At 38.2% G+C, this 19,310-nt stretch overlaps 1 protein-coding gene across 7 annotated transcripts in view; it reads left to right on the top strand.

Annotated features, from left to right (window-relative positions):
- The window catches only part of CSDE1 (cold shock domain containing E1), a 41,252-nt gene that overhangs the window by 20,508 nt on the left and 1,434 nt on the right, over positions 1-19,310 (top strand). For 4 of the 7 annotated variants that reach the window (XM_004026394.4, XM_063695752.1, XM_004026397.4 and 1 more), the window contains 15 exons: positions 71-163; positions 779-876; positions 3,111-3,192; positions 3,516-3,644; positions 3,776-3,901; positions 4,831-5,043; positions 7,003-7,143; positions 7,229-7,393; positions 10,564-10,671; positions 11,268-11,443; positions 12,326-12,438; positions 13,657-13,776; positions 16,940-17,118; positions 17,907-18,070; positions 18,910-19,042. In XM_004026394.4, coding sequence (XP_004026443.1) covers positions 71-163; positions 779-876; positions 3,111-3,192; positions 3,516-3,644; positions 3,776-3,901; positions 4,831-5,043; positions 7,003-7,143; positions 7,229-7,393; positions 10,564-10,671; positions 11,268-11,443; positions 12,326-12,438; positions 13,657-13,776; positions 16,940-17,118; positions 17,907-18,070; positions 18,910-19,042 — 2,040 coding nt within the window. The remainder of the gene's footprint in view (positions 1-70; positions 164-778; positions 877-3,110; positions 3,193-3,515; positions 3,645-3,775; positions 3,902-4,830; positions 5,044-7,002; positions 7,144-7,228; positions 7,394-10,563; positions 10,672-11,267; positions 11,444-12,325; positions 12,439-13,656; positions 13,777-16,939; positions 17,119-17,906; positions 18,071-18,909; positions 19,043-19,310) is intronic. The other 3 variants (XM_004026393.4, XM_004026395.5, XM_055356165.2) reach the window with 1 other exon arrangement.

The raw sequence follows: 19,310 nt of genomic DNA, 5'->3' as shown, positions 1-19,310 counted from the left end.
TCAGTTTATATTGCACAGTGCTGCTCCTGAAATGATTAGCAATGGAAATTTTTTTTTTTTTGACTGGTAGGTTGTGTGCGCTGTTCCTCACAACTTAGAGAGTAAATCTCCAGCTGCCCCGGGTCAGAGTCCAACAGGGAGTGTATGCTACGAACGTAATGGGGTAAACTTGTGTATTTTTCTTAAACCTTTGCCTGATCCACCATGTGATCTATAAGCGTACTTTAAAATTCAAAATAGAAAACGTAAGCTGCAATTGTTAAAATCAGTTTTAAATTTGGTTTCTAAGAGGCTTCAAATGCAGCATAATCAAAAAATTTAAAAAGAAAAATTCCATAGGACTTCCAAGTGTCTTAGTTTGCCCAAGTATGACCTTAGTTAGAACATTAAGGTAAAATGTTCCTTTTAATCACTTTTTTGGGGGTTGTGGGGGGGATCTTTTTCTGGTTTCTTTTAAGCACTAACACCAGCTTTTTTTGTTTGGAATGCCTTATATAAAATTGTTTTTTTGAAATGTAACTATAGTCTCTGGGCAAATGCTTCCACGTGTGTAAGCTTTTTGAAGTTGGATTGCTGCTCAGCTGTGGACTCGCAGAAGTCATCAGCACCATGGAGGGGAAGTGTGTGTTTATATGAATAAAGTGACTTGTCATAAAGCATTTAATTTTAAGAAATTTGGCTTAAAATGCCAGTATAAGAGGTTTTTAAGTAAGTAAATCACAGTATACAGTGAATATGCATCCTGCCAAAATAGTAATAATGATTTATTAATTCACAGGAAGTGTTTTATCTGACTTACACCCCTGAAGATGTCGAAGGGAACGTTCAGCTGGAAACTGGAGATAAAATAAACTTTGTAATTGATAACAATAAACAGTAAGTTCTTTTTTTTAAAATTTTCTCACCTAAGCGGTTTTTTTTTTTTTTCCTCCTCCATTAAGAAATTTGAATAGAGTTAAAAACCTAACTTGTAAGTCTGGATAGTTTTCATGAACTTTCAATTCATCAACTAATGCTTTGAGGTCTATGAATATTGTATTACAGCCATGATGCAGGGTCTCAGAGGAAGATGATAATGAAAACATTGTTAGGCGTTTTAAGGACTTGTTCTAGAGATCAGTGAAGGTTTTTCAAAAAATAGTGCTTTGAGGTAAGTTTTGAGGGAGGGGTATAGTCACTAGAGAGGTGAGAAAAAAGCATTATGATTAGAAGTATCATGACATGTTTGGGGAAAATGGCCAAAAGTTTGGTCGAACTGACCAGAAGGTAAAGTTTGAGCGTTCTTTTATGTAGGAATCTGCGGTGTTTAAAACAAGGAAGTGTGATTGGTTTAGATCTTTGGAGGTGGTGGAAGTGGTAGACTTTTGAAAGGTGGGGATGCTGTTGACCAGAGGCAGTGATGTGAGAGTTAACGTGAAAGATGACCGCCTGATATGGATAGACTAAGAGGATGGGGTGGAGGAGTCAAGTCATATTGAGAAGATAGAATCATCAATCTTAATTGATTTGATAAAGGTGGGGTTGGAATTAAAGGGAGTCCCAAATACTGTTTTTCTGGCCTGGCCTACTGGGCAGATGATGGTACCATAAACTGGGCTAAGGAGACATAAGGAGAATGTTCAAGGTGGGAAAAGAATCATACTTACCTTGGCAATTTTTGAGTGTGAGATGTTTGTGATATATCTGGGTAGAGATATCAAATCTACAGTTGCGTGTATAGGTCTGAGACTTAGACCTGTAAGTCTAAGGTCTATTTCCTGCCTATAGGGGAAGTACATAGAGCTGTAGAATTCATCAGCATACACAGTTAAGGAAAATGTAGTTAAGAAAGCCCAGGGAGAATATTATTTTTATCTTGGGATAGGAGAGATGAGAGATGCAAGAGGAGAAGGAAATTAAAATAGAAAGTTGGAGAAAGTGCTAGTAATGTACCTTCCAGTAGCATGTGGAGGGAAAAGTCCTAAGAGCATGTCTGGGATTATCTACCTTGAACCTTATCTCTTTCTTGGCAAGCCTTGAAGGAATCAGATTGTGTTGTAGGTGTGGTTATTATTAGTTACAGTCTGAAGGCCTCAATTTATATAGTTGTTAATCTCAGAACAGCCTTACCTGGTAAGTTTCTTCATCTGTAAAATGACGTATAAGTTCTCACAAAGTTACTTGTCGATGTTCATACTGCTTTTAAATAGCAGGCATTTAAATTCCCGTCTGACTCTAAAGCCTTTTCACTGCAGTAAGTTACAAAAGCAGGTAGAATTTTTCTGGTGTCTTTGTTAGTCTGTAACATTTTTTTAAATAAAAAGCACATTTTGGGTTATTTGTCCGTGAAAAATTAAGGGAAGTAATTGCTTGGTGTATAGGTCTTTTCTTAAAACATTTAGACTAACAGTACCATTATGTCTTATACAGTCTATGTTATCTTAAAAACAAAATTGAATTTACATCGCTGCTACACAAATATGAGGGCATAAAAGCAACATGTGGTGTCTTTAACTTGTTTCCATTCTCTAATGGAGGTGGATATCATTACTTTTAAAAGCATAGCAAGTTCTCTTAAAATCACTTCATTTACTCAACTTTTATGGCTGTTTACTCAGAAATAATTAATGAGATAGCTACTAAATTTAGCACTCACTGAAAATAGAGACCATCTCCTATTTATCTCTGTATCACCAGTACCTTACTTTGCCGCAGATTATACCTACACAAATGTTTGTTCAATGAATAACCTTTATAAGACTTTAGTATTCCCCACCTTTGGTAGCATTCGCTTTGTGGCTTTATTTCAGTTATTTTGTTGAAATAGAAAAACAGAGTAGAACATCATGCACCCATGTGTAAGTTTGTAAAAAAGCAAATCTTCCAGCAACAGTCCCAGAGAAAGATGACCTATATATATATTTGCCAAACGTAGAAGGCTAAGGAGTTAAAGTCCTTTGCATATAAAGCCATATGAAAATAATCAAATGTCATAAACCCTGTATTTATTCTTAGTGATGATAGAATTCTTGAAGCCCCCGGAAACTAGTTTCTTAGACTCATATCTAAGCAGGCCAATACATTTTTAATCCCTGTTTCATTCCTCCTCCCTGCAATTATTTTTTTTCTAGTACTGGTGCTGTAAGTGCTCGCAACATTATGCTGTTGAAAAAGAAGCAAGCCCGCTGTCAGGGAGTAGTTTGTGCCATGAAGGTAAGTGTTAAATTTGAGAAACTTGAGTTTTCTTTGGCCACTTGAAATGTTGTACTTCAAACTCCAGCCTTTGTTTTTTTTTTCTTTTTTATCTTACCCTTTAAAAATATTTCACTGTTAACCTCAAAAGTAGTCTCTTAAAATTCCTTGGTTGCTAATACATTATCTTCTTTAAAATTGGCTGTTTAATTGATAATATTAGGTTGTACCAAATTATATTATTGTGACTACAGTATAATTTTACAAAAATTACTGGTTTTAAGTTGTAATCATAAATTTGTACAGAGTGGTAATAATGTTCTTGGTTTTTTGGTTTGCTTCAGGAGGCATTTGGCTTTATTGAAAGAGGTGATGTTGTAAAAGAGATATTCTTTCACTATAGTGAATTTAAGGGTGACTTAGAAACCTTACAGCCTGGCGATGATGTGGAATTCACAATCAAGGACAGAAATGTAAGATAGTCAGTTAACTTGATCTTTGGCCTTTTAAGATCAGAGTTGGTTTATGTTTTTAAGAAACACTTAAGATTATGTGATTCTTCCTTCCTCTGTCCCCCCACCACCTCCAACCCCTTCTGATTTAGGGTAAAGAAGTTGCAACAGATGTCAGACTATTGCCTCAAGGAACAGTCATTTTTGAAGATATCAGCATTGAACATTTTGAAGGAACTGTAACCAAAGTTATCCCAAAAGTACCCAGTAAAAACCAGGTAAATAATCTTTTTCAGGAGAGTCCTATTTCGCCTCAGTAGTAATAGAATAATATGGTGTGGTATACTGAGATTTTATCTTATTCAGTTAATATAATGTGGTAGTGGAACAACTAAGGACCTCTTGTTACGTATATTTAAACTAAAAGAGAAACCAGATTTATATATCCATAAATATGGTGTGTGTTTTTTTTGTTTTTTTTTTTCTTCTTCTTTTTTTGTGACAGAGTCTCGCTCTGTCACCAGGCTGGAGTGCAGTGGCGCTATCTCGGCTCACTGCAACCTCCGCCTTCTGGGTTTAAGCGATTCTCCTGCCTCAGCCTCCCAAGTAGCTGGGACTACAAGGGCATGCCACCACACCCAGCTAATTTTTGTATTCTTAGTAAAGACGGGGTTTCACCCTGTAGGCAAGGATGGTCTCGATCTCTTGACCTTGCGATCTGTCCACCTTGGCCTCCCAAAGTGCTGGAATTACAGGTATGAGCCACCTCGCCCAGCCACATACGTATTTTTTTTTTACTGGGTGATGAAAAAAGGCCAAAGAAGAAAATGCTAATTAAATTTGAAAGCACCTGATTGGATTAGACTGCAGTTCAGGTGTACATTTGTTCCCTCCTCTGCCCCTGCCCTACCCCTCCAGTTTGTGGGGAAGGTGAGGACACAAGTGGTGTCATTCCTGGAAAAATTCCTTAAATAAAATCTTTTGGTACCAGAGTGCTGGGTCTTAATTGCATTGTTGTAATTTTATGGTTGACTCGTGTGACCATAGACCATGAAGCTTTCACATTGGACTTATGTTGTCAACGCCTTTTTTCGCTTCAGGGAACTAAGTTAAAAATAACATGGGTTTACTATGTGTTCTTCTTGTTTGACTTAGAACTAGGAAGGATGAGAAATCTCCAGCTAAAATCGTTTTTCCTTCTCATCAGAATGACCCATTGCCAGGACGCATCAAAGTTGACTTTGTGATCCCTAAAGAACTTCCCTTTGGAGACAAAGATACGAAATCCAAGGTGACCCTGCTGGAAGGTGACCATGTTAGGTTTAATATTTCAACAGACCGACGTGACAAATTAGAACGAGCAACCAATATAGAAGTTCTGTCAAATACATTTCAGTTCACTAATGAAGCCCGAGAAATGGTAAGTGTTGGATATTACTGGATATGTATCTAATATGCGAAAGCCAATGTTATATTCAAGTTTATACTACTAAATTAAAATTTTTCTTAAGTTAAATGACCCTAATGGGCATTTACCTTGTTAAGGTGATTAAGAATCATACACATTTGAGTCAGTCTGGGTTATCTCTGGCAGTTATCTTGGAAATATATGTGAAAAAATTTTTGAATGGAAATCTGGATAGGATTACTAAGATATTTTTAGAGTCAGTGATTCTCAGGCCTAGGCTTAATATGAAGAGTAAGAAAATTCAAGTTCATCATTGTAGAAAGTAGATTTTCCCAAACTATTTCCTAAGACATTTAATCAGTGGTTTCTGTTTTTAGGAAACACAATTCTTCCTCCAGTGTGGTCCAGGGAAGCCAAAAGATTGAACACCCATGATCTAGACACTAGATCACACATAAAATACACTAACAGCAATGATAGCTGATGAGCTTTTTTAAAAAAAAAATCATAGGCACGGTGGCTCACACCTGTAATCCCAGCACTTTGGGAGGCTGAGGCGGGTGATCACTTGAGGTCAGGAGTTCAAGACCAGCCTGGCCAACATGGTAAAACCCCGTCTCTACTAAAAATAGAAAAATTAGCCAGGTGTGATGGTGGGCGCCTGTAATCCTAACTACTCAGGAGGCTGAGACAGGAGAATCGCTTGAACCCAGGAGGCAGAGGTTGCAGTAAGCCAATACCATGCCGTTGCACTGCAACCTGGGTGACAGAGGAAGACTCTGTCTCAAAAAAATAAATAATCGCAAAAACATCTCATCATGTTTTAAGAAGGTTTAACAATTTGTTGTGTTGGGCCACATTCAGAGCTGTCCTAGGCCATGGTTTGGACAAGCTTGCAATTAAACCAGAGTCAAAAAGGTTTTGTTTTGGCAGAACTTCGCAAATTGTTTTTTAAGAGTTTGTGTCTGGGAGTGGCATAAACCAACCAGATTTTTTCCCAAACATGTTTGATGAACTCATTTTCTCAGACATAATTTGCATTTAGTTATGTTTGGGATCATAACATCTACACTATAACTCAGTGTTACCAGTGGAACTGGGTACATTGAATGAAAATTTAAGTTTCTTGAGTTTTTTTTAATCCTTTGCCTTTGAAGAACTGATTGCATTTGACACAGTGTATTTACCTTTAAAAGTTAAGTCTGAATGTGTGATTTTTTTTTTTTTCCTACATTTTCAAAGGCAAGATCTGTTTTGCTTTACGGTATGGAAAATATAACTTGGCTACCGTCAGGACTTGGCAAGGATTAAATGTCAAAATATTGCTTAGGTCATATTTAAAACTTACAGAATCACTTCTGCAGTGAGCAGATATGTAGTATGTAATACAATAGCAGATTGATAATTTGTGTTCATTGTTTCATTAAACATGAGTACCTACCATGTTCCAGGTACTCTTGATACAGTAGCCTTACAAAGCTGATAATTTAGTAAGAAGGAAAAAAAAAAAAGAGAAAAGATTTCGTATATTTTATTCTTCAGATGTAAATTTTAACTCTTTCCTGGGCCTAAACTCATGCAATTTTTGAGGTAGAGACTAGAGAAGTGCCTTTGTCTACTTTGGAATTATGGTCTGTAAATTAGTGAAGTTTCTGGAGATTATATTGTCATTAGACTTGGGCTTTTATGAAATACATTGTGTTCATGTGTTTACGTTCAAATGTGGTAATTTTTTCTAGTGCATATTTGCCAGGAAGTAGCAATTGGAGAGTCTTAGAAAATTGCTCAGGTTAAGTTACTTTGTTGAAAGCAATGAGTTTGTACTTAAGTGAGAACAGTTCAAATGTGGATACAGTATTTGTGTCACATCAGAGAAAATTCCTGATGAATTTAACTTGATGGTGGTTGTAAAGTTGAATGTTGCCTTCTTGACAAGTTTCACAGCCAGTGAAAATATTATTTGGGTTTCAGGGTGTGATTGCTGCCATGAGAGATGGTTTTGGTTTCATCAAGTGTGTGGATCGTGATGTTCGTATGTTCTTCCACTTCAGTGAAATTCTGGATGGGAACCAGCTCCATATTGCAGACGAAGTAGAGTTTACTGTGGTTCCTGTGAGTTGTTTCTGAGAAAAGTTGGGAGGTGTTTCTTGACGCTTTCTTTTTCAATTGAAAGTTAATTTTGTTTTATCATTTTTAGGATATGCTCTCTGCTCAAAGAAATCATGCTATTAGGATTAAAAAACTTCCCAAGGGCACGGTTTCATTTCATTCCCATTCAGATCACCGTTTTCTGGGCACGGTAGAAAAAGAAGCCACTTTTTCCAATCCTAAAACCACTAGCCCAAATAAAGGCAAAGAGAAGGTAGGTTTTGCATAATCCAAATGATTTTTGTAGCTGTTTATTTCTCTTCTGCTTTAACAGCACATAGTAATAGAGTACATATAATCAGCAGAAGTTTGTCTCTTTCAGAATTTCTGTCATATTAACAGTGAACTAAACAAAGTAAGGTTTCTTAACCTTGGGATTATTGACATTTTGGGATGAATGATTCATTACTCTGGGGGATGGGATGTTTAGCAGCATTTCTGGCCCCTACCCACTGGAAGTTAGTATTCTGACCCCTTTTCCCTGCCTCCCATTGTGACAGCCAAAAATGTGTCCAGACATTGCCAAATGTCCCCTGGGAGGCAAACTCATTCCAAGTAGAGAACTAGTTATATAAAATGATAGTACTGTCTTCCAGGCAATTTAAAACTTTCAAAGTTGGGTGTATCCTCAGTTCACACATTTAAGTTTCATTTATTGAAAAATCCACTAAATAGGAAATAGAAAGATGTCTGAGATGAATTCTCCTTTCAAGTTAATAACAAATTGAGAGTTTTATAGAAACAAGTAATTCATATAGAATATAAAATATTACTATTGAAGGTCAGCGATAGTGCTCTGGTGAAAATTAACTGGTAGGGTGTGTGATGGTTTTACTAATAGATGGAGACAGGAAAGAGCATTCTTCACAGAGTAAAAGTATAGATGAGAAAAATTCAGGGTTTCTTTAGGAAGCAATGAGTAACTAGTCTGACAGGAATTTTTTTTTTTTTTTTTTTTTTTTTTTGTGTGTGGGTTTTTGTTGGTGAGGGAGGTTAGGAGAAATAAGGATGAAAAATCAGGATCCAGCTAGACTGGGAGGGTGTTGATTGCTGCTCTAAAGAATTTAGACCTTATTGTCAGGTGCGGTGGCTCACACCTGTAAACCCAGCACTTTGGGAGGCTGAGGCGGGCGGATCACGAGGTCAGGAGATTGAGACCATCCTGGCTAACATGGTGAAACCCCGTCTCTACTAAAAATACAAAAAAATTAGCCAGGCATAGTGGTGGGCACCTGTAATCCCAGCTACTCGGGAGGCTGAGGCAGGAGAGTGGCGTGAACCTGGGAGGCAGAGCTTGCAGTGAGCTGAGATGGCGCCATTGCACTCCATCCTGGGCGACTGAGTGAGACTCCGTCTCCAAAAAAAAAATTTAGACCTTGTTCTGTACTTCAAGGAAAAGATTTCTTTTGGATAATGACATCAGGTATGTGCTTTGGGAGAGTAATGGCAGCAATATGAAGCCTAGATGGGATGGAGAAAGACAAAAGATGAAAAGGATTACTATGAAATTACTTGGATAGTTAAGGTAGTCCTTGAACTAGGCACACAGATAGTGACTATAGACAAGTGAAGGTACATGAGAGATACTGGAAAGTCATGTTATAATTTAATAATTACTATTAGCCAGAAAGAGCAAGGCTAGTATCTTGCTTATCACTTACTGTAGCTTGGGAAATTATTTCACCTCTGAGCTTCAGTTTTTAAATTTCAAAAATGATTGTGTAATAGTTTAAAAAGCCCTCGAATTACCTAGCTCATAATAGGAATTTCGCATGTGACAGATGATACTGTTAACAAAAATAAAAATACACTTCAGTTGGGCTTATTTTTAATAACTTTTAATTCTTGGAATGCTCTGCTTCCCAAATGTGTCTGGCAAAACTGGCTTGATGAAGAGAGCCTTTGTGTGAGACTTTCCCTGCCATTTTTTGTTTTTTTTCTTTCTTAGTCCAACAGTACCCTAGTAAATCCTCTGTCATCGTGCTTCTTACAGTATATAACATTTACCTGTTAATGAATCTGTCTCTGCTGCACTGGACTCCCTCAGGGCAGGGATTCTCCTATCTCTATTTAATATATTTGATGTATAGTATATTGTCAGCTGTTGATGTTGAAGTTGGTGAGTTAAGAGCAAAAGGTGAACAGTAAGCTTTTGAGTTTGGTTGTGGAAAAGTTGATGACATTGGAGTCAGACCTGAATTCACTGACATTGTTCTTAACCAAACTCAAATCCTCTAGATTATTTTGCGCTGGGTTTTGTAACCTTGGTAAGGTTTACTTAATTCCTCAGATTTCCCCAATTTGTAAAATGAGGGAAAAGAGAAACTATGGAGATGATTTTGTACAAGATTAATTTGATAATACATAATACCTGGTAATGTTGTAAGTGTTCAATAAATTATTATATAGCAGTTATGGAAGGAATGTGATTGGTAGAAGAGGAAGATGAATTGGTTTTGAATATATCATAGTTTGTAATGAGGACTGGAGTTTAGGAAGGAAGTCAGGGCTAGAGTAGGGACGTGGGCATTATCTCCATAGAAATGTTGAAACCATGAAATCAGTATAATTTATGTAGTTGCTGTACACTGTCATTACTTAACGGTGTGATTCAATACGACACACCTGAACTTTCTTAGACTTTTATTTTTTTAGTCAAGTGCAGTAGTGAGAAGGGGGGAAAGAGGAGAACAAGGAAGTTCGATCTGTAACTGACTGAACAATCGAGATAACCCACTACCTTCAGACCAGCCCTTAGATTTTTTAAGAGTTAATCATTCTTACGTGTAAGATGACTGAAATGTTGTTTCTCCTTGAAGTCTGGTATTAAAAAAAAAATTGTTGAAATACTAGTATGTCATAATTTTTAATCATCTACTTTATGTCAAGTACTTGAACTGTGCTAGATCATGCACCAAATTATCCTGCATTGTTAAGTATATTGATTGATATTATATATTAAATACTGTGCAAGGTGCTGTGTGCTACTAAAAGAGGATACTTCAGCAGCTTCTTTAGGAAATACTAAAGCTTCTTGCCCTTATAGAATTTCCACTTCCTTGGAAGTAACATGCCCAGTTTAATTTCTGATTGGCTATGAGGAGCGCAGGTGTATTAAACATTTTCAGTAAGCTTTTTTCTCCTCAATAGCAAAAATTAGATTCTTAAGATTGAAAGACCAATTAAAAATTACAGCAGACTGAGCTAGTCTTAAGGCAAGACTGCCTTTTATTCATATGAATAATCTTTTAGAAAATGCTGGAATAAGACATTTTTACAGCTGTACCAATCCTTTGGCTCAAGAATATGTAAGAACTATAGTTGTTTTTATTGGTTTTTGTTCTTGAGATTGTTTTCATTCTGTTTTTGACTGTATCTCTTTAGGAGGCTGAGGATGGCATTATTGCTTATGATGACTGTGGGGTGAAACTGACTATTGCTTTTCAAGCCAAGGATGTGGAAGGATCTACTTCTCCTCAAATAGGAGATAAGGCAAGATAATTCTGCTCATTCGAGAGAGGGTTAAGAGTTGTCATCTTAATCATAAATCCTGCAGGATGGGTTCTTCAAATTTTATCAAGTTTTGCTGAAATATATTTTGTGTTTAAGAGAAATACATGAATATCTTATATTTGAAAGCAGCTTATTAAAAGTGTCTGTCAAGCTCTTTGTTAATCAAAGCCATGTTAATCTAGCTGTTTAAACATTAGATAAAACATGCTTAATAAAATCGTTATTGGTAAGAAAGTTAAAACAGTTACTACTGAAACATTATCAAAGTAAAAGCACACCAAAGATTTTACGTTGTTGTTCATTTTTTCTCATACTTAATATGTTTGGTTTTTGGATAGCCCTCTAGAGAAATTCAGAATCTATAAGGAATACAGACTGAAAGATAAAAGTTTGATCCTTTGTGAAAAGTGGGATGAGACATAAATGTTTTGGTGAAAATCAATTTCATTGAAGTAATTACAAAGGATATTTGGAATGAAAAGCATGCGCTGGGGGAGTTATAGGTCTTGTTTTCTGAGTTAAGGAGATTGGTGTGGAAGTGATACGGTGTTAATGAGCATCCTTAATTTTCACAGGTTGAATTTAGTATTAGTGACAAACAGAGGCCTGGACAGCAGGTTGCAACTTGTGTGCGACTTTTAGGTCGTAATTCTAACTCCAAGAGGCTCTTGGGTTATGTGGCAACTCTGAAGGATAATTTTGGATTTATTGAAACAGCCAATCATGATAAGGAAATCTTCTTCCATTACAGGTAAGGCGTGACTTTCAGGAACTTTACAGCTAACTTACATCCATTCTTTGGTGTTGGAATAAAAAATATTTAGTATTGATTGATTATACTTGTTGAGGTCCAGATTTCATATTGGTAGAATTATGGCAAGATATAAACTGAAGTTAATCACTGATCTTACTATATACAGAGCCTGTGGCCAAAAGAAATAGAAAGGCCTGTGCTGCCTTATTTTTTGTGTTGGTACCATAGAGTTGGCCGTTTGGTGTATAATATAGTGGTTAAGAGTAAGGGGTCTGACTGGGTGTGGTGGCTTATGCCTATAATCCCAGCACTTTGGGGGCTGAGGCAGGTGGGTCCCTTGAGCCCAGGAGTTCGAGGCCAGCCTGGGCAACACGGTGAAACTCCATCTCCACAAAAAATACCAAAATTAGCCTGACATGGTGGTGCATACCTGTAGTCTCACCAACTCAGGAGGCTGATGTGGGAGGACAACTTGATCCTGGGAGGCAGAGGTTGCAGTAAGCTGAGATCGCACCACTGTACTCCAGCCTAGACGACAGAGTGAGACTCTGTCTCAAAAAAAAAAAAAAAAAAAAAGTAAGGGTTCTTAGAACCAGACAGTTCAGTTTTTGAATCCAGGCCCTGCCACTTTATACCTGTGTAATTTTTACCAAATAACTTCTTGGTATCTTAGTTTCATTATCCCGAAGTTAGGGATAATGTTACCTCTTCATGGGGCATTCTTGAGGATTAAATGAGTCAATACATAGAAAGTACTTAAAATGGTGTCTAATGTAAATAAGCATGCCATGCCATGACTGTTACTGTAAAATAAAGACTGCCTGTTACTGTTGATGTTTATGGTAATGTTTAGTTAAATGTCATTTCCTTTTTCCTTAGTGAGTTCTCTGGTGATGTTGATAGCCTGGAACTGGGGGACATGGTCGAGTATAGCTTGTCCAAAGGCAAAGGCAACAAAGTCAGTGCAGAAAAAGTGAACAAAACACACTCAGGTAATAAATTATGACTTCTTATTCAGCCTGTGCTTTTAAGTGGGAGATAAAGGATGGAGTAGTAGAGGGAGATGAGGCCTAATTATTCTACATCAGTCATTCTCATGTGCGATTCCATAGAACAGCAGCATCACCTGGTTGCTTGTTAGAAATATATGTTCTCTGACCCTATCCCATACCCACTGAAACTCTGTGAGTGGGCATTCTTTTTTAATAAATCCTTTAGGTGATTCTGGTATACACTGAAGTTTGAGAAGGATTGGCCTAGATATTTTAGGAAATTTGCTTTATATTTTCAATTCATTGTCTTCTTTTGAAAAATAACCCCAGGATAGCCAGCTGTGGTAGTGGATGCCTGTAGTCACAGTTACTTGGGAGGCTGAGGTGGGAGGGCCGCTTGTGCTGGTAGGTTGAGACTGCAGTGAGCCATGATGATCCTACCACTGCACTCCAACCTGGGTGACGGAGCAAGACTGTCTGAAAAAAACAAAAATAACCCCAAGATATGTATACATCACCATGGAGTAGGGAAGAGAGGCATTTCCCTAGAAGATTGTTTTGAAGAAGAATGAATCTAAATGTGAAAAATAATGGGAAGTTAAAAAAATTAATTGTAATTTAGGATCTTGGATCTCTGACTTTAAAAGACCTGCAACTTATTTTTGGCTGTCATCTGAACTCTTAAGTGTGTGTTATGTTTTAGACACTGGGGATACAGCAGTGAAGAAATCAGATACATCCCTGTATTCATTGACCTTATTTTTTGGTGGAAAATATGGGGCAGACTAGAGGAGTAAAATACTGTATATGATGTTTAGAAAGACAACAATACATGTAATAAAGATGAATCAGGACAGTATGTAAGTATTGTGATTTACATTTTAGAGACCAGGAAAGGCTTCTTAAAAAATGACATATGGTCACCTGGAAAAAGTAAGAGATCAAGGCATGTTTTATTTATGAATACTTATTAATTCCTTAAACAATTTTATTTAAACAATTCTATTTAGGAAAAGCAGGCATTTTGGTAGTTTAGAAGTATTTAAAGTCCAGCAGCTGTTCTAAAAATAGAACTTGGCTTCAGGTTCCCTACCCCATTTCAATAGCAGCCAGCCAACCTACCCTGTTAACATTTGTGCTGTTATTTTTTGCTTACTTGTCTTTCTGTATAGTAGAGATGAAATAAAATTGAAAGATGTACCTGCCTTTGTTTTGTAGTGAATGGCATTACTGAGGAAGCTGATCCCACCATTTACTCTGGCAAAGTAATTCGCCCCCTGAGGAGTGTTGATCCAACACAGACTGAGTACCAAGGAATGATTGAGATTGTGGAGGAGGGTAAGGATCATCACTATCAGGCTGTTTGAAATTTGCCATAACTTCAGATGAGCACCTATAAAGTTTTAAAATATGGTGCTCATTGCAGTTGTTTTTAGGTTTAAAACTGAATTAAGGAAAAGTGACCTCTCTCATGCCTGCTTTTTATTTTTATACCCCTTGAAAATGAGGTCAGTCTGGGTTTAAATAGTGAAAACATGACTGCTTTGTGAGCACGTGACTGATACATGAGCAACTATGAGTTATATTGAGATAGACTTAACAACAAACTCTGATACCAAAGCATTTAATGTTGAGTGTATGATAATCAGATATTCAGTTCCTTCACTAGTATTTAAATCAGTAAGCATTCAGTTCTGTATTTTTGCTTCCTGTAAAAGTTTACTGGTTTTTTTTCCCCCTACACTACACATATGTACGTAATCTGTTTCTTAATAGCTAGAGTTCTATGAGGATCCTATTTCTCGTTTCTAGCTCAGGCTTCCTTTCATTCTCTACTTTCTTCTTCTTTTTTCCCCCTCTATCTTCAAGAATTCCCAGAGTTCCAGTGCTGCTGTTCCCCCAACAGTCACCATCAGAAAGGCCAACTTTGTATGATCTGTATGCATAAAATAAATACACGATAGAAATAGGAGAGAACTCTGTAGATGATTAGGATAGCAGAATTACATGATGTGGAGTAGATGAGAGGGCTTGAGTATTCCAACCAAAGATGATGGCTTGGTAGGCCGGGCGTGGTGGTTCACGCCTGTAATCCCAGCACTTTGGGAGGCTGAGGCGGGCGGATCACGAGGCCAGGAGTTCGTGACCAGCCCGGCCAGCATGGTGAAACCCCATCTCTACTATTAAAAAAACTAATAATAAAAAAATTTTAAAAAGAAAAGATGATGGCTTGGTTTACAAAGAGAATAAAGTCCTTGCATCATCTAAGAGTCAGCGAACATAAAGTGCTGAATAGCAGGTCATTTGGGAGAAGGAAATGAACCTTGATAACCTATTCCTTTACCACATGGGATTCTTAGAATTTCTGTTCTACATAAAACCACTGTTCTCCCACCTCTAAATATGAATTTTTAAACAAATGCCATGACATCACACTCCTAAAAAGGCCATGGGAGTATGGACTACTAACTAACTCATGATATGATATCAAATTGCCCTTCCATCTCCTAACGTGTTGCTTTTACTTCCTTTTCCATCCCCACTTCCCAGTCCACTCATTCTTCAGCACTGGCTGTGGGATATAGTCCAAAGCAAGGGTTTTATTTAGGCATCTCTAAGCCTGGTGGGATATAGTCCAAAGCAAGGGTTTTGTTTAGGCATCTCTAAGCCCGGGACTAGACAGATTACATTTTCCCACTTGGTAAGAACTAGCTCTTTTATTCAGGAACACAACTGTAACTTATACTAAGACTTTGAAGTTGGGCAGACCTAGATCTGGACACCGTTCTAGCATATAATCTTGGACAAATAATTTAAATCTTTACTAGCTCAGTTTCTTCATCTTTAAAATGGTAATACCTTCAGCCTTAGATGGTTCTATAAAGTATGAATCAGTATGTGCATCATAAATGGTAATTATTGATATTGCATGAGGTCAGACCAGCTTCCTCTAATCACTCTTCCTCATGACTTGATCTCTTTGGATTATCTCCTCAAAGTTTTTTGGTTCCTGTATTTAAAATTAAAAGTCAGCTGGGGTCGAGAGTAGGGGCTCACACCTGTAATCCCAGCACTTTGGGAAGCCAAGGCAGGCAGATCACCTGAAGGTCAGGAGTTCGAGACCAGCCTGGCCAACATGGCGAAACCCTGTCTCTCCTAAAAATACAAAAATTAGCCAGGTATCATGGTGGGTGCCTATAATCCCAGCTACTTCAGAGGCTGAGGCAGGAGAATCACTTGAACCTGGGAGGCGGAAGTTGCAGTGAGCTGAATCATGCCTCTGAACTCCAGCCTGGTTAACAGAGCATGACTCCGTCTCAAAAAAAAAAAAAAAAAGCCGGATGTGGTGGCTCACACCTGTAAACCCAACACTTCGGGAGGCCAAGGTGGGCAGATCACTTGAGCCCAGGAGTTTGAGACCAGCCTGGGCAACATGGCAAAACCCTGTCGCTACAAAAAATACAAAAATTAGCCAGTCATGGTGCGTGCCTATAGTCCCAGCGACTCAGGAGCTGAGGTGGGAGGATCACCCGAGCCCAGGAAATCAAGGCTGCAGTGAGCCGTGATCGCCACTGCACTCCAGCCTGGGCAGCAGAGCGAGACCCTGTCTCAACAATAACAATGACAAAAATTCTTCACTTACCCTGTAATCATCAAGAGGATGGTTAGAAGCTTCTGCTTCCCACCTGTTTTTCTCATGTTTTCCACTATTGTTGACTGAGTACATTTGCCTGGATGCTGAAAATTGTTAGGCAGCTGAATTCTTTGGCATAGTTTTTATCTGTAGCCTGCACCGGGCTCCAGGCAACTTCATACTGTAGGGCAGGGCTCAGCATATATGGTGGCCTTTTTTTGTGATCACAGCCACAACCATTTGTTTACATATTGTTTTTCGTTGCTTTCTCACTACAACAGCAGAGTTGGTTAGACAGGATGACTTGCAAACCTAAAATAATACCCTCTGGCCCTTTAGGAAAATGGTTTTCGATCTCTGATCTGGAAAAAGGAACCTATGTGAGGGAGCCAGAATTCGAACAAAAAAAAAGGAGATGGGGTGTCAAATTTATCTAAATTGTTTTTGCCTGTGCCCGCCTAGTTGTTTAATGGCTCATTGAGTATGGGACAAAAGTATTTTTGGTTGGCTCATATTGTGAACTTGGGAAGAAGATAGCCCTGTGAATATTGGCAACCCATAGTGCTTAAAATTTAGGCAATGGGATTGTAAATGACAGTATTTTTTTTTTAATTTATAAATGCAGTTTAAAATTGTTCATCAGCTAATAAAATACTGATGGGAGCTGTGACGTTCTCATTTGGTTCCATGGTAGTATTTAACATTTAGGATTTCATTTAAGCTTTAAGGTGAAACTTCTGAGTACTAAAAATGTATATATATTTTAAGTAACATAACACATTTTTAGCAGCTATATAAACTTCCTAGGATCATCAGCAGAGGAGTGTTGTGAAGTACTAGCTTTTAGACTTTGTACCTGTTTTACAGGCGATATGAAAGGTGAGGTCTATCCATTTGGCATCGTTGGGATGGCCAACAAAGGGGATTGCCTGCAGAAAGGGGAGAGCGTCAAGTTCCAATTGTGTGTCCTGGGCCAAAATGCACAAACTATGGCTTACAACATCACACCCCTGCGCAGGGCCACAGTGGAATGTGTGAAAGATCAGGTAAGTGCCAGCATCTCTGTATCTGAATTTGATCCTTCTATGAGTTGGTAACCAAAACCTTCAAATATTTTCAGCCAAGGGGAAATCAACATTCATTCGTTTTTTATTTCTACTTCACCTTTTTTCAGTCATTTGAGGTAGCTTAATAAAAACAGAAAACTACACAAAAAGTGACTATATTAGCAATGAGAAAGTAAGATTGGTATTAGTAACTAATATTACGCAATGGGGAAAATAAGTTAGGGGTGAGATTTCCAGAATAGAAGGACTGTATGGTTTTGTACACTTTTGCTTAGAGCTTCTTTTGCATATCACACAAACACAGAAACCATGTTCAAAAGTACTTAAAAAATAAGCTTAGGGCAAACAAACTTAGTCTTACTCCTGAGATCTCAGGGAAATCTGAGTCCTCAGAATGTTTTTCATCAGTACAGAGAATAATAACATTTTGTATGGCTGCTACTATAACCCAGCTTAATTCTAGAGGGGATCCAAACAATATATATGTTGAAGTAACAGCTTCCTGATGAGTTTGCTTAATTCAAAAAGCTTAGTTCATAATATACGAAGGAACAAGGCAACTTTTGTTTGGTTCAAGTTTGTGATATAGTGAATGGCACTTTCAAAGATACATTTCTTCCCTGACAGGTTTTGCCACAGGCAGCTGGACTGGAGTATCAACATTAATACCATGTTTTATACATCCTTTTAGATAGGGGCAGGCATTGTGCTTCATTCAGAGTGAGGTGTGGCATGCCCTCTCTTTTTTACCTACTTTTTTTTTTCAGTTTGGCTTCATTAACTATGAAGTAGGAGATAGCAAGAAGCTCTTTTTCCATGTGAAAGAAGTTCAGGATGGCATTGAGCTACAGGCGGGAGATGAGGTGGAGTTCTCAGTGATTCTTAATCAGCGCACTGGCAAGTGCAGCGCCTGTAATGTTTGGCGAGTCTGGTGAGTTTTGTTGTTGTGGTTTGATTAGTAACTACCCTGGAGTGTCTCAACTTTATAGTCTCTGTTTTGTCACATTACTTTTCTGTGCCTTGTCTTCTGCCACTTATTATTTCTTGATACTTCCTACTTCTAGTTGAATACAAAAAGATTGTGTAGTACATGTTTTTTAAAATTTTTGCCAAATTCCTTTTCTTCCATTAAGTCATTTCTAGGTTATATGCTACTTAAAATTCTAATAGTTTAGCCATGCTGATTCATAATGCCGCTTTGCTTCCCCCCGGCCCAGAGACAGTCTCACAGTCTGACTCGGTTACCCAGGCGCTATCACAACTCATTGCAGCCTCAACCCCCTGGGCCTAAGCAATTCTCCCACGTCAGCTTCCCCAGTAGGTGGGACTACAAGCATGCGCCACCAGATGCAGCCAATTTTATTTTTTGTAGAGACATGGTCCCGCTATTTTGCCCAGGCTGATCTCGAACTTCTGGGCTCAAGTGTTCCTCCTGCCCTGTCCTCTCAAAGCGCTGGGATTACAGGTGTTAGCTACCACATCTGCTACCTTGTTTTTTTATGCATCTGTGGAACTGGTCACTCTGATTGCATTCAAGTCTAGGGTCTGCAAATGATTCCTTCCATTCCTATTAAGTTGGGACCTTGAGTTGGGGATAATAATACATAAACAAACTTGTCCGTCTTGTCTTTCTAGCTAGGTATATGAGGCAAGAGTCCCATCATAAAAAGTGAGTCATTTGGGCAGTTAGGTGGAAAACACACTCCTTTGCAAGTGCTTGCTGTCTGCCCACCAAGTGTGGTTTCTTCTCATCTTTTGACTTAATTACAGTGAGGGCCCCAAGGCTGTTGCAGCTCCTCGACCTGATCGGTTGGTCAATCGCTTGAAGAATATCACTCTGGATGATGCCAGTGCTCCTCGCCTAATGGTTCTTCGTCAGCCAAGGGGACCAGATAACTCAATGGTATGAGGGCATACAAGGCTTGGGGGAGGCCAACTGATAGACCAACATAAAATATGTGGTCCTATTTAAACAATAGGTCAGGAAACTTAATGAAGCAGGGAGACTTCCATATTGCTTATAACTAGTTAGGACTTTTCTACACATTGGTTCAGCCCCCTAACCTAATGGTTGCTTACAGTAAGAAGCACATTTCTTTTCTTGATGCTTTGAAGATAGTTTGGGTAATGAATGGGTCAGGAGGGCTTACTGTGGATTTTCTCCTCTAGGA

Source organism: Gorilla gorilla, chromosome 1, assembly GCF_029281585.2.
Source record: "Gorilla gorilla gorilla isolate KB3781 chromosome 1, NHGRI_mGorGor1-v2.1_pri, whole genome shotgun sequence".
In the NCBI taxonomy this organism is placed as follows: Eukaryota; Metazoa; Chordata; class Mammalia; order Primates; family Hominidae; genus Gorilla; species Gorilla gorilla.
This window is presented reverse-complemented; position numbering and strand designations above follow the sequence as displayed.